We start from the raw sequence: 15,505 nt of genomic DNA, 5'->3' as shown, positions 1-15,505 counted from the left end.
GCGGCCGGTTGACATGTTTCTCTCTCTCACCGTGGTGACGGCGTGCGTGCGCGCGCTCGCGCTCGAGCGGACGGACGGACGGCAGCGATGGCGGCAGCAGCAGCAGCAGCATCGTCCTCTGTGTCACCCTCATCTGTTTGGGTAATTCAAGCACGAATCCCTGCGAATAGTCAGCGGGCCAGGCAGTGTTGTTGACGAGGGAATAACAGTCAGCGATTCGGGTCGACTGACCCCCCCCCCGAGCCAAAGACATAAAGAGAAGAATTAGGCCATTCAATCATCGTGGCTGAACTATTTTTCCCTCTCAACCCCCCTTCTCCCTGTGACGCCCTTATTCGTCAAGAATCTATTAAAAAAGACAAAACGTGCTGGAGTAACTCAGTGAGTCGGGCAACTTCTCTGGAGAACATGGATAGGTGATGTTTCGGGTCTAGTAGACCCTTCTCAATCTCCGCGTTAAAAATAACCCAAATGACTTGGCCTCCACAGCTGTCTGTGGCAATGAATGCACAGATTCACCACCCTCTAACTAAATAAATTCCTCCTCATGTCCATTATAAAGGTACGTCCTTTTATTCTGAGGCTACACCCACTGATCCTACACTCCCCCACTACTGAAAACACCCTCTCAACCAAAGATCTTAAAGCGGAGTGATCTTTGCTCTCAACGTCCACTCTATCTTGGCCTTTCACAATATGGTAAATTTAAATGATTTCACCCCTCATGCAGCCATCAAATGCTCCTCATAGGTTCACCGAGTCATCCCCAGGATGATTTTCATAAACCTCACACCCTCCCTCAAATATGGGGCCTAAAAGTACTCAAAATATTTCAAAGCCAAAGGTCAATGGGTTTAACTCTTGGCTTTCACCAAGGCCACTCAGCTGATGGTTTAAGTTTGTTATTGTAACATGTACCAAGGTACAATGAAAAGCTTTATTCTTCATGCTATCCAAACAGATCAGATAATACTATACATGAATACAATCATGTCAAATACAAATACAAAAGGAAGAGTGAGTGAAATATGCTGAGTGAAATAATTTCTCAGTATTGTAGCATAACAGTACCACGTAAGTCCAATGTCTGCAGTGAGGAAGGTTGGAGAATCAGGACGATAGTGGCATGGTGGTGTAGCGGTAGAGCTACTTCCTTACAGCACCAGAGACATGGGTTCGATCATGACTACGGATGCTGTCTGTACAGAGTTTGTACATTCTCCCCGCGGATTCTCTCCGAGATCTTCAGTTTCCTCCCACACTGAAAATACGTACAGGTTTGTAGGTTAATTGGCTTGGTATAAAATGTAAAATTGTTCCTAATGCGTGTAGGATAGTGTTAATGTGCGGGGATCGCTGGTCGGTGCAGACTCGGTGGGCCGAAGGCCCTGTTTCGGCGCTGTAGGGAGGTTTCACGGCAGTCGGGTCACGACCCATGACCCGTACTGTTGCTACGCTACACCAACTGGAGTACACGCGATGAACTGCAGGTAGGCACTGACCATTGATTCCAGTGTAGCGGGCCCGTTAAAACCCGCCAAAATTGTCAATTTTTGCGCTGTAAATAATTATGGAAATCGGGATAAGCGTGAGAGACATTTAGCCTACTTCAGAATTCCAAAAGTGAGGAGAAATGACGGTAGATAAAGCGAGAGCTGAAGGGACAACAACAGCCAGAGTGCTTGGCGAACATTGGCCTTTTGCTCACTGCATTTCATCAACTAAGGCATTATTTGTGTTTTTTCTTGATTCCTTTGGCATCTAAAAAGTTTCAGAATTGATAAATCTGGCTGTAAAATTTTAAAATTGCCCATGGTTCTCGTGGGTTTTTACATACAAAAAGAAAACGCCTCTGAAGCAAAATTTACAGCCAGACTTATCACTTCTGAGGCTTTTTAGATACAAAGGAATCAAGAAAAAACACAAATAATGCCTTATTGTTGATGAAGTGCAGTGAGCAAACGCGATAATTCCCAATATTTTCAATTCCGATATCTGCACGGCCAATGTTCGCCAAACACTTTAGCTGCCGTTGTCCCTTCAGTTCTTGCTTCTCTTTACCTTCATTTCTGAAGTTGGGTACATGTCTCTCACACTTACCCCGGCTTCCAAATTTTTTTACAGCGCAAAAATTCAAAATTTTGGAGGTTTTTAAAAGGTAGGAAAGTGCGCGTTTCTTGCATTAATAACATATACCGGAAGTTACGGATGTCCTCCAGATGGATTGAGCGGCTCCGTGCGTCAAGCCCTATGACCCAGTGACCTTGCGTGCAACCCCCCTATTTCTAAACTGCACCCCAGTTTATGGAAGATTGATCACAGAGGGGATCGAAGATAACAAAGCTGTTCCTGAGTCTGCTGGTGCATGCTTTGAAGCTTCTGTATCTTCTGCCCGATAGGAGAAGATACTCTGAAATTGCGTATTAATTTTCCTATTTAGGAAGGAACTTCAGATGCTGGTTTATGCCAAAGATAGACACATAAAGTTGAAGTAATTCAGTGGGTCAGGCTATCCACACAGATCAGATAGACACATAAAGTTGGAGTAACTCAGCAGTTCATGCTATCCAAACAGATCAGATAATACCATACATGAATATAATCATGTCAAATACGAATACAAAAGGAAGAGTGAGTGAAATATGCCAGAGTGCAGGATATAATTTCTCAGTATTGTAGCATAACAGTTTCACGTAAGTCCGATATAGGCAGTAGGTCGGAGAATCAGGACGAAATCTGCCGAAAAGAAATGTAACATTTCGGGTAGGATCCCTTCATAGAAACATAGAAAATAGGTGCAGGAGTAGGCCATTCGGCCCTTCGAGCCTGCACCCCCATTCGATGTGATCATGGCTGATCATCCAACTCAGTATCTCATCCCTGTCTTCTCTCCAAACCCCCTGATCCTTTTAGCCACAAGGGCCACATCTAACTCCCTTATGTGCAACCCAACTTCTTCAGACTAACTGTAGGGGGTGTGGGGGAAAGAAAGTTGGGAGCGAGGAGAGGCAGGACAAAGCATGCCAGGTATAGATGGACACAGGGGGGCTGGAGTTAGGCTGATGGTTGGAACAAAGGCCAGGGATTAAAGCACTAGGTGTGAGAGAATGGAGCAGCTGAGCTTGTACACTCTGGGGTTTAGAAGGATGAGGGGTGATCTCATTGAAACATATTAGATTGTTAAGGGTTTGGACATGCTAGAGGCAGGAAACATGTTCCCGATGTTGGGGGAGTCCAGAACCAGGGGCCACAGTTTAAGAATAAGGAGTAAGCCATTGAGAACGGAGACGAGGAAATACTTTTTCTCACAGAGAGTGGTGAGTCTGTGGAATTCTCTGCCTCAGAGGGCAGTGGAGGCAGGTTCTCTGGATGCTTTCAAGAGAGCTAGATAGGGCTCTTAAAAATAGCGGAGTCAGGGGATATGGGGAGAAGGCAGAAACGGGGTACTGATTGGGGATGATCAGCCATGATCATATTGAATGGCGGTGCTGGGCCGAATGGCCAACTCCTACACCTATTGTCTATTGAGACAGAAGGATTGAAGAGTTGTAAATTGTGAAGCTGGAGGAAGGAATGTGGTGAAAGAGGATAAATAGGTGCGATGAGGGGAGGGGATAAATAGGTACAAGTCCGGGTGGAGCACAAGGGAGTGGGGGCAGAAAGGGTGAGGGGGAGAAAGGGGGGGGGGGGGGGGGGGGGGGGGGGGTTGGTAGATGTTACCTAAAATTGGAGAATTCAATGTACATTCCGTTGGGTTATCCCAGTTATTTCCATTCTAATTTTCTGTGAGCTGTTCAGCTATGTCTGTCTCCATACAACTGTATCTCCGAGATTGAAAGTGACCCATTGTTTGAAATATTTGAACATTTTTTGTCATGCTGCATTGCAAGAGGCCATTGTACTGATGACCATGGACTTTCTGACTATTAGCCGTGATGGAATCGATGGCAGGGTTGGCTCAAGGAGCTGAATAACTTCCTCCTATTACCTAAAGTTCCAATGTAACAATATCTTTAAGAAGGAACTGCAGATGCTGGAAAATCGAAGGTAGACAAAAGTGCAGGAGAAACTCAGTGGGGATGGCAGCATCTATGGAGCGAAGGAAATAGGCAACGTTTCGGGCCAAAACCCTTCTTCAGACTGATCGTCAGCCATCCAGAATTGCGGAACTCTTATGTGAGAAATTACTGTATTTTTGGCAGAGAAATATATCTGTGGACAAATGATACTGCCAAGTAAAATGAAAGATCTATTATATTATTTTGTTAAATACAAGCATTTAATATATGAGCAATGATATTAGGCCAAGATAGACTCTTTATAAAGTTTCTTCACAGAAATTATTTGATTTGCATCACAACTGAAAGGATCTGATCAATGCGTTTCTTTGATAGTTAGTACTAACAAAAAAGGCCCTGAATAAAAATCAATCATATTTTTGTGTGGTAGAATGTAAGAACAATTTGGGCAATGTGATCTGCTAGCCGATTAATCTGTCGGAAGGAACTGCAGATGCTGTTTATACCGAAGATAGACATTAAGTGCTTGGAGTAACTCAGTGGGTCAGGCAGAATCTCTGGAGCAAAAGAATGGATGATGTTTCAGATTGGAACCCTTCTTCAGCCAATTAATGTACTTTGAAGAGAAGTAAAAGATAGAATGCCCTCTTTCCCCATTGCCTATTTAATTTCATAGAGCTTAATCTCAAGGAGGTCAAATTGTTTAGGCCATATCAATTGCAGAATATATATTCTACAACAAACATTAAAAAATATATCGCATCACCTCAAGTGTGTAACCACACAATACTTTTTTTATATATAAGGTTTCGAAGAACACTAAATAGGATTTTCTATTTTGTTTGATTTTCATTTTCCCTTATCCTGACTCTTAATATTTTTCCTCTTCAGTTTTCTTCAGGTCTTTCTTTTCTCTCCTGACTCCTTGGTTGAGTTTAGTACCATGCTTGCTTTGTAAGGTTTTTGCAAGGATATGTTCAAGCTCATACTAGATAATTTAAGGAAAATATATATTAACTTTGACAGAATCTGAAACCTCTGCATTCAACTCAGTTCTTGCATAGAACAACATTGCCAGTAAAGTAACAGTATAGTTAACACTGTCATTTCACCAACCATATTATAGAACAAAGTGCCAGGTGGAAAATCGTGTATTGAATAATCTGAGGTTAAGGTTACACCATATTGTTGAAGGCAAGCTGGGTATAAATTTACAGTATACCTGGGCTCATAACACAAAAAAATTGCAATGCATAGATTTTATGCATTTTAATTATAAAATGGTAGATATGTATTTGGTGATTCACATACAAAAAGTTATATTTTTCAGCATCTCTCCTGTAATTATATCCTCATATTTTCATTAAAATATTTTGGCTAACCTTTAGGGGAAAAAAATAGATCTATGCATGGTTGTTCCACAATCAAAGATATATTACCTTTACAGTCCACTCATAGTTAATCGTTTATACCAGAAATTAAACGAGACGAGTAGACTTATTGAAGATGGTAGATGCCCTAATACTTTTTACTACTTCTTCTGAATACGTAAGAATACAAGGATATTGACTTTAAATGTATTTTGCTGAGTTATGGAAAAAAGAGATTTCGAGTTAAACTATGATCAATCACAATTACAAAAAATAGATAAAAGTTAATAACTTTGATTTTTTTTTCTACAGTTGTTCAATAAACATTTCTAGTTTAATAAGCATTTCTACAAAAATATATTCTTTAAAAATCTGTCAGAAGTTTTTATATATGACACGCTACTTTAGATGTCATTGATTGGTTATGCTGAATAATATGAGCTGTTTCTGCATCGCTGAGGCACAGCTCCGCCCATGTCTTTCGGTATAAAGTTGGGCAGCACAGGCAGGGTTCCTGAGAATGGCGCTTGTCTGAATCAGTGGTCGGGCTTTCCCGAGGAAATGTAGCAGGGAATTTAGTAGAGTGCAGTGTTAAAATTCAAGCATTCTTCAGAAATGCTAGGAGATTTTCAATCAAGATAGCCCTTTTTTCATTGGGGCCAGGCAAGACCGGATTCGAAAGGGTGGTGGGGGGGAAGGGGAAACATCAAGACCTGGTGTGCATCATGGCAGGAGACAGCGATCAGACGGTCCAGAACCGCAAACCCTTTCTAATTGGGGTCGGAGGGGGCACCGCCAGCGGGAAAGTATGGCTTATGTATCCGATTGACGCGTTTCAGTAAAGATTGGTGCGCGCGAGTCATAAGCGGCGGCGCTGCGTGGTTACTCCGGGCTTCCAGCTGCTGTCCTCGCTGTTTGGTCCCATCCTCCTCGGTGTGATTTATAGCGGCACAGGGGAAGAGAGAAAGCGGGCAGGGGAGGGGGAAATGAATGTAGTTGACCTCGCCCGCGTAAGAGTTGTATTGTTCGATGCAGCAAGAATATGCAGTGATTTATATCGAGGAATAGATGGTTAAAAACATTGTGTATCAAAATATTTGTCATCTATCGGGCTGTTTTAGCCGTCTGTGGTGTGGGCTATTAGTAATTGTGCAGTCCGGGGCGTGTAGGGAAGCCGGTGCAACACTGCATCTGCATCCTTTGTCTTTATGGGGATTTCAAGACCAGCGCTGTGTTAAAATGTGGTGTTACACGAGGAATTGAGCTGGGCGGAAGCAGGTGATTGTCGGATTTATTGCGGCGTAAATGGCCTTCGTGTTTATTATGAGCATTTTCTGTACTCTTTGACTTACAAATGTGCAAGGGGCGGAGGAGGAGAGGGAGATAGTTCGAGAAATACACATGAAATCACATTTGAACTTGGTTGCTTTGAATATGAATCCAGTGTAATATGCCACATTCTCCCAAAACAAAAAGTCTCTACAATTCCGGAAAGTACAATTTTAAAAATGGGAATTGCTGCCGTCATTTCTGATAGCTGTCGAGTGTTTTTAACACTTGGTTTTTCCCAGAACAAATCCAGTTTCTTTCCGTCTTCCCAAGTTTCGCCTGCACGTTGTTTCCAGATTCCCGCCATGTGTTAAACTCCCATTGGGTACGGTACGTCGTTACAATCTCCCCACGGTTATTCATGTATTGTAAATTGTTTTCCGAAGGATTTTTTTTAAAGCTTCCAGCGTTCTAAGTTGGTGTGTTTCAACGACTAGAAACTCCTTGTGTTAAATAGTTTAATGATTTAAAAAAAAAAGAAACCGATTATTGCTCCCGAGATGCCTAACTTGAGTGTAAAACTCCACGTGTAAAAAGTAACAGCGCAGTTTGAACAATTTAGATATTGCAATTTTAACCCACTTTAAAACGGAGGATAAACACATCGTTCTCTTAAAGTTGGAACGGCAAAAATGCTGGTATTTGCAATTGGAATTTTTAAATACATATACATAGTATAACCACCTGTATGACGAATTCCCTTTCAAAGACAAAGCGGCAGTCATTTTTGTTCGTTCACGCATGTCAGAACGGCGTGTGTAACTGTTGGCAAAGTCTATTTGCCAGTGTGATTGAGGAAGCTTGCACATATACAGAACGGAATACTATGTTTTGTTTCCGGCCTGGTTTGGAAAAGTAATCATCTTTACAATGTAGCTCTCATTGAGAAGTGCACGAACCAATCCTGTCTGAAGGGCAGTTTCCAATTACCCATTGTGTATTTGTGAAGAACGAGAAAAAAAAGCCCCCTTGTAGTTGACATATTTAAAAACGAGGCTTCAATATGAGAGGTTTCAATAAGTAGGTAGACAGGTGAATTTATTATGGGAAACAAGGAAATGGCAATCGAGTTGAACAGGTACTTTGGTTCTGTCTTCAAGGAAGACACAACCAATCTCTTAGATGCACTTGGGGACAGAGGATCTAGGGTGATGGAGGAACTGAAGGAAATTCACATCAGTCAGGAAATGGTGTTGGGTGGACTGATGGGACTGAAGGCTGATAAATCCTCAGGGCCTGATGGTCTGCATCCCAGGGTATTCAAGGAGGTGGCTCTAGAAATCATGCACGCATTGGTGATCATTTTAAATGTTCTATAGATACTGGACCTGTTCCTGTGGGTTGGAGCGTAGCCAATTTTTATCCCACTTTTTAATAAAGGAGAGAGAAAGTATGGAGTTATGGACCAGTTAGCCTGACATCAGTGGTGGGGAAGATGCTGGAGTCAATTATTAAAGATATAATAGCATCGCATTTGGATAGCAGTAAAGTCAGCATGAAATTGCGAAGGGGAAATCTTGCTTGACTAAAAGGTCTGTCCCACTGTACGAGGTAATTCAAGAGTTCTCCCGAGTTTTCCCCTGATACGAACTCGGGTCTGTAGGAGTTTGTGGATGTCTCGTAGTGGCTCGTACGAGTAACGGTAGGTACTCGGGAAATCCGGTAAACTTGTGACGTTTTTTCAACACTGAAAAATGTCCACGAGTAAAAAAAATACTCGTGATGAAAAAAATTGTTACTTTTTACTCGTACGAGCTGTTACGAGGCATCTACGAACTCCTACGGACCCGCTAAGTGCATTCTCCGAGTTTGAATCCGGGGGGGGGACTCGGGAGAACTCTTGAATTACCTCGTACAGTGGGACAGGCCCTTAATCTGGAATATTTTGAGAATGTAACAAGTAAAATGGATAAGGGAGAGCCAGTGGTTGTAGTGTATCTGGACTTTCTGAAAGCCTTTGAAAAGGTCCCACACAGGAGATTAGTGCACATGGTATTGGGGGTAGGGTATTGACATGGATAGAGAATTGGTTGGCAGAGAGGAAACAAAGAGTAGGAATTAACGAGTCCCTTTCAGAATGGCAGGCAGTGACCAGTGGGGTACCTCGAGACTCGGTGCTGGGACCACAGCTATTTACAATATATATTAATGATTTAGATAAAGGAATTAAAAATAACATTAGCAAATTTTCAAATGACTCAAAGCTGGGAGGCAGTGTGAACTGTGAAGAGCATGCGATGAGGATGCAGGTGACTTGGATAGGTTGAGTGAGTGGGCAGATGCAGTATAATGTGGATAAATGTGAGGTTAACCACTTTGATGGCAAGAACAAGAAGGTAGATTATTATCTCAACGGTGTCAGATTAGGAGAAGAGAAAGTGCAACGAGACCTGGGTGACTTTGTACATCAGTCACTAAAAGTAAGCAGCAGGTACAGCAGGCAGTGAAGAAAGCTAATGGCATGTTGGCCTTCATAACGAGAGGATTTGGGTATATGAGCAAAGAGGTCCTTCTGCAGTTGTATAGGGTCCTGGTGAGACCACATACCTGGAGTATTGTGTGCAGTTTTTGTCTCTGAATTTGAGGAAGGACATTCTTGCTATTGATGGAGTGTAGCGTAGGTTCGAGGTTAATTCCCGCAATGGTGGGACTGTTATATGATGAACGACTGGGTTTGTATTCACTAGAATTTAGAAGGATGAGGGGATCCTTGCACACGGCATTGGGGGTTCAGTATTGATGTGGATAGAGAACTGGCTGGCAAACAGGAAGCAAAGAGTAGGAGTAAATGGGTCCTTTTCACAATGGCAGACAGTGACTAGTGGGGTACCGCAAGGGCTCAGTGCTGGGACCCCAGCTATTTACAATATATATTAATGATCTGGATGAGGGAAATGAAGGCAATATCTCCAAGTTTGCGGATGACACTAAGCTGGGGGGCAGTGTTAGCTGTGAGGAGGATGCTAGGAGACTGCAAGGTGACTTGGATAGGCTGGGTGAGTGGGCAAATGTTTGGCAGATGCAGTATAATGTGGATAAATGTGAGGTTATCCATTTTGGTGGCAAAAACGGGAAAGCAGACTATTATCTAAATGGTGGCCGATTGGGAAAGGGGGAGATGCAGCGAGACCTGGGTGTCATGGTACACCAGTCATTGAAGGTAGGCATGCAGGTTGCAGCAGGCAGTAAAGAAAGCGAATGGTATGTTAGCTTTCATTGCAAAAGGATTTGAGTGTAGGAGCAGGGAGGTTCTACTGCAGTTGTACAGGGTCTTGGTGAGACCACACCTGGAGTATTGCGTACAGTTTTGGTCTCCAAATCTGAGGAAGGACATTATTGCCATAGAGGGAGTGCAGAGAAGGTTCACCAGACTGATTCCTGGGATGTCAGGACTGTCTTATGAAGAAAGACTGGATAGACTTGGTTTATACTCTCTAGAATTTAGGAGATTGAGAGGGGATCTTATAGAAACTTACAAAATTCTTAAGGGGTTGGACAGACTAGATGCAGGAAGATTGTTCCCGATGTTGGGGAAGTCAAGGACAAGGGGTCACAGCTTAAGGATAAGGGGGAAATCCTTTAAAACCGAGATGAGAAGAACTTTTTTCACACAGAGAGTGGTGAATCTCTGGAACTCTCTGCCACAGAGGGTAGTTGAGGCCAGTTCATTGGCTATATTTAAGAGGGAGTTAGATGTGGCCCTTCTGGCTAAGGGGATCAGGGGGTATGGAGAGAAGGCAGGTACGGGATACTGAGTTGGATGATCAGCCATGATCATATTGAATGGCGGTGCAGGCTCGAAGGGCCGAATGGCCTACTCCTGCACCTAATTTCTATTTCTCTATGTCTATGTTTCTATCTGATAGAAACATAAAATTATTAAGGGATTGGACACGCTAGATGCAGGAAACATGTTTCCGATGTTGGGGGTGTCCAGAAAAGGGGCCACAGTTTAAGAATAAGTGGTAGGCCATTTAGAACTGAGATGAGGAAAAGCTTTTTCACCCAGAGAGTTGTGAATCAGTGGAATTCTCTGCCTCAGAAGGCAGTGGAGGCCGATTGACTGGATGCATTAAAAAGAGAGTTAGATAGAGCTCTGAGGGCTAGCGGAATCAAGGGATGTGGGGAGGAGGCAGGAATGGGGTACTGCTTGTGGATGATCAGCCATGATCACATTGAATGGCGGTGCTGGCTCGAAGAGCCGAATGGCCTACTCTTACACCTATTTTCTATGTTTGTTTCTAATATATTCTGGTTTATTGTGTGATAGGTAAATGATTGCACCACTTTCCCCTAACATTCAGCAGGTCAATGTTATAGAATGTCTCCACAGGTTATAACGTGCTTTGGAAATATGTGTGGGCATATTGAAGCTCCTGCTGATTGTTGTTTAATGGTATAAAAATGCCCAAAACACCCCTTTCAAGACTGAAAATTTATATTAAATTGAGAGGTGGGTGGGAACTGATCTTTTTATTTTGGAATGTGAAGTTTGCTGGTAAAGCCCCGTAAATCTTAGTGAACAGCGCACCACCTACTTGCAAGGGCTGTGACGAAAGTGGATCCACGATGCTGTTGGACAGAGTGTTTCAGAGAATTGGTCTCTGGCTGAAGGCAGAATAATGGAGGAGAGATTGTGGCATTGCCCTTGTTCCTTTTTAAGGAGGTAGAAGTGGGATGTTTGTGGGGCTCAAAGCACACAATATGTCTATTACCAAACTTTTATTTTCATTTTCCGAATATATATATTTACAACAATCGATAACCCCTTTAAGTTGACCTTTTTAGGGGATTCTACATCTTTAATAATATGTGGGGACTGGATCAGATATTTGGTTTTTGGTTTCCTCTTTGCTGTTTTATCACTTAATGCCTGCAACTTTATGGCTTGACACTTAATTTTTGGATAGAAAGGAACTGCAGATGCTGTTATATATCAAATATAGGCACAAAGTGTTGGAGTAACTCAGCGCATCAGGCAGCATCTCTGGAGAAAAAGAATGGGTGACCTTTTGGGTTTGGTCAGGCAGAATGAAAAAGGATCCTGACCTGAAATATCACCCATCCCTTTTCACTGCAGTTGCTGCCTGACCTGTGTTACTCCAGCACTTTGTGTCTAACTTAATTTTTGTACCTGTCTGCACTTCATTTGTTACTTGAGGTTGAGAATGGATGTTCAAATGTAGGATTAGCATAAAATAATCTTGCAGCACAACCCTGCCACTCATGCACAATTGTGTCTCTGCTTAATGACACTGCATTGTGCTGAGAGATGCAGTTTAATTGTCTTGGCTGTATAGCCAGGATACAGTGTTTGGGACAAAGACCCATCATTTATTTATTGGTACTCCACAATTTGAGATTTATAATAGAAAAAAAATCGCATGTGGTTAAAGCGCACATTGTCAGATTTTAATAAAGGCCACTTTTATACATTTTGGTTTCACCATATAGAAATTACAGCAGTGTTTATACATAGTCCCACCCCCTTTTCGGGGTACCATAATGTTTGGGGCACAGCAATGTCATGTAAATGAAAGTAGTCATTGTTTAGTATTTTGTTGCATATCTTTTACATGCAATGACTGCTTGAAGTCTGCGATTCATGGACATCACCAGTTGCTGGGTGTCTTCGCTGGTGATGCTCTGCCAAACCTGTATTGCAGCCATCTTTAACTTATGCTTGTTTTGGGGGCTAGTACCCTTCAGTTTTCTCTTCTACATATAGAAGGCATGTGCAATTGGGTTCAGATAGGGTGATGGACGGCCACTCAATAATTGACCATTTTTTATCTTTGGAAAACTCCTTTGTTGCTTTCGCAGTATGTTTGGGATCATTGTCTTGCTATAGAATGAACTGCCGGCCAATGAGTTTTGAGGCATTTGTTTGAACTTGAGCAGATAGGATGTGTCTATACACTTTAGAATTCATTATGTTACTACCATCAGCAGTTGTATCATCAATGACGATAAGTGAGTCAGTACCTTCAGCAGCCATACAGGCCAAGGCCATAACACCCCCACCACCGTGTTTCACAGATGAGGTGGTATGCTTTGGATCTTGGGCAGTTCCTTCTCTCCTCCATACTTTGCTCTTGCCATCACTCTGATATAAGTTCATCTTGGTCTCATCTGTCCACAAGACATTTTCCATAATCGTGGTTGCTCTTTTAAGTACTTCTTGGCAAACTGTAACCCAGCCATCCTATTTTTGTGGCTAACCAATGATTTACATCTTGCAGTGCAGCCTCTGTATTTCTGTTCATGAAGTCTTCTGCGGACAGTGGTCATTGACAAATCCACACCTGAGTCCTGAAGAGTGTTTCTGATCTGTTGGACAGGTGTTTGGGGATTTTTCTTTTTTATAGAGAGAATTCTTCTGTCATCAGCTGTGAAGGTCTTCCTTGGCCTGCCAGTCCGTTTGCAATTAATAAGCTCACCAGTGCTCTCTTTCTTCTTAATGATGTTCTAAACAGTTCATTTTGGTAAGCCTAAGATTTGGCTGATGTCTATAACAGTTTTGTTCTTGTTTCTTAGTCTCGTGATGGCATCTTTGACTTCCATTGGCACAACTTTGGTCCTCATGCTGATAAACAGCAATAAAAGTTTCCAAAGATGATGAAAAGACTAGGTGCTGAGAGCTCTCTTATACCTGTATTAAGGAGGCAATGAAACGTGCCTGAGCAATTACAAACGCCTATAAAGCCATGTGTCCCAAACATTATGGTGTCCTGAAAGGGGGGGAGTATGTCTACATGGTGAAACCAAAATGTTTAAAAATGGCCTTCATTAAAACCTGACAATGTGCACTTTAACCACATGTGATTTCTTTTTCTGTTACAAATCTCAAATTGTGCAGTACAGAGGCCTCCAACCTCATCTATTGCATCCGCTGCTCTAGATGTCAGCTGCTCTACATCGGTGAGACCAAGCGTAGGCTTGGCGATCACTTCGCCGAACACCTCTGCTCAGTTCGCAAAAACCGACCAGATCTCCTCCTGGTGGCTCAGCACTTCAACCCCCCCCCCCCCCCCCCCCCCCCCCCCCCCCCCATTCAGTATCCAACCTTTCTGTCCTGGGCCTCCTCCATGGCCAGAGTGAGGATCACTGTAAATTGCAGGAGCATCACCTCGTATTTCGCTTGGGCAGTTTGTACCGCAGCGGTATGAACATTGACCTCTAATTTCAGGTAGTTCCTACTTTCTACTCCCCTTCACAGCTCCCCCTCAGCCCACTGGTTCCACCTCTTCCTTTCTTCTTCTTCCTCCCCCCCCCCCCCCCTTTCTGTCAGTGGCCTGAATGGCCAGAGTTTCGATCACTGTAAATTGCAGGAGCATACCTCGTATTTCGTTCCATAGATGCTGCCGCAGCCGCTATGAACATTGACCTCCAGATTTTTAGTTCTACTTTCTACTCCCCTTCACAGCATCCCCTGCAGTTCCTTTTTCTTCAAATAAATCCCTGATGAGTCTTTGTTCCAAACATAAGGGAGGGCACTGTCTATTGGCTGCAATGGGTAATTCAGTCTGTTCAGCATCTTGTACTTCATTGATCTGCTGAATGTTCTGTTTGGCAGTTTGAACCATTGGAGATTTCAGTCACAAAAAAAAGATATAGCTGAATCTTGTCTATAAAGGTATTAACTCTCTCATCAGCTGCCATTCCATCCATGTTGTCCATTCATCTTAATGGTCTGTGAGGCTTTTCTATAACTTTTGAGTTTCAAGTTGGAACTGTTAGTTCAATCGATTTTACAGTAAATTATGCACATGCTAGATCAGCAGAAAACTAATTTCAACTCGGCAAATTTTACTGTAAAATGTGACTTGCATAGGTGTACATTTATTTTTCCCAGTACAAAGATAGTAGAAGGAGACGTATTACAATATTCGGTTCTTTTTTAGAAATACAAGGAACTGCAACTGTTGGCATCGTAAGCAAAGCACAAAGCATCTCCCTCCACAGATGCTGCCTGACTTGCCGAGTTATTCCAGCACTCTGTGTTTTGCTTCAGTTAGCTTTTGTCTAATGTGCATCTTAAATCCATTTGCCAGTTTGGGTCTGTAATCCTTGAAGCAATTCTTTCATAAATAAATACATGAATTTTTGTTTCAACCGGCCACGCTTCAGCTGCTTTGTGTGGGTGCATGTTTTCGATGTTTAATGTCACCTTGTTCCAAAAACAAGTGGGAGGAGTTTTTTCTCTCAGCCAAAGTCAGGTTTTGACCTTTTGTCATGTACTCGTAGGTTCTAGGAGCAGAATTAGGCCATTCGGTCAAACAAGTCAGTCTACTCTGCCATTAAATCTAGCTGATGTATCTTTCCTTCTCATCCTCATTCTCCTGCCTTTGCCCCATAACTGCTGACACCCTTACTAATCAAGAAATGCCACTTGCTACTCTTGAACGTTAATATGGTTTGTATCTCTGGAAGTGGTTAAGGTAAATTACAGGACTCCTTGAAAGTGGAAGTACTGGTTTGCCATTTTGACTAGCATTGATGTTTGTTGGTGATAAATGTAAATCGGCTATAAATTGCTTTGAGAAGGATTGCAATTTGGATTATTCCAAGGTTAATTGGTAAAATAAACTTGGCAACGTTTCCAATTTTCATATAGAAAAGTAGACTTATTAAGATGTTTTGTGGCGTGGATTAATTACATTAATGTCTCAGATGTGCGAGTAGGAAGGAACTGCATATGCTCGTTTATACCGAAGATAGACACAAAGTACTGGAGAAACTCAGCGGTTCAGGCTGCATCTCTGGAGAAAAGGATTAGGTGATGTT

The 15,505-nt window shown here is 42.5% G+C and overlaps 1 protein-coding gene across 2 annotated transcripts in view; it reads left to right on the top strand.

Moving 5' to 3' along the window:
* Positions 1-72: 72 nt before the first annotated feature.
* uck2a (uridine-cytidine kinase 2a) overlaps positions 73-15,505 on the top strand; it is a 40,877-nt gene continuing 25,444 nt past the window's right edge. The window contains exon 1 of one of the 2 annotated variants that reach the window (XM_055642290.1): positions 73-141. In XM_055642290.1, coding sequence (XP_055498265.1) covers positions 88-141 — 54 coding nt within the window. In that variant the 5' untranslated portion in view covers positions 73-87. Of the gene's footprint in view, positions 142-5,890; positions 6,196-15,505 lie in introns of those variants that run through there. The other variant, XM_055642289.1, reaches the window with a different exon arrangement.

This window comes from Leucoraja erinacea, chromosome 10 (assembly GCF_028641065.1).
Source record: "Leucoraja erinacea ecotype New England chromosome 10, Leri_hhj_1, whole genome shotgun sequence".
Taxonomy (NCBI): Eukaryota; Metazoa; Chordata; class Chondrichthyes; order Rajiformes; family Rajidae; genus Leucoraja; species Leucoraja erinaceus.
This window is presented reverse-complemented; position numbering and strand designations above follow the sequence as displayed.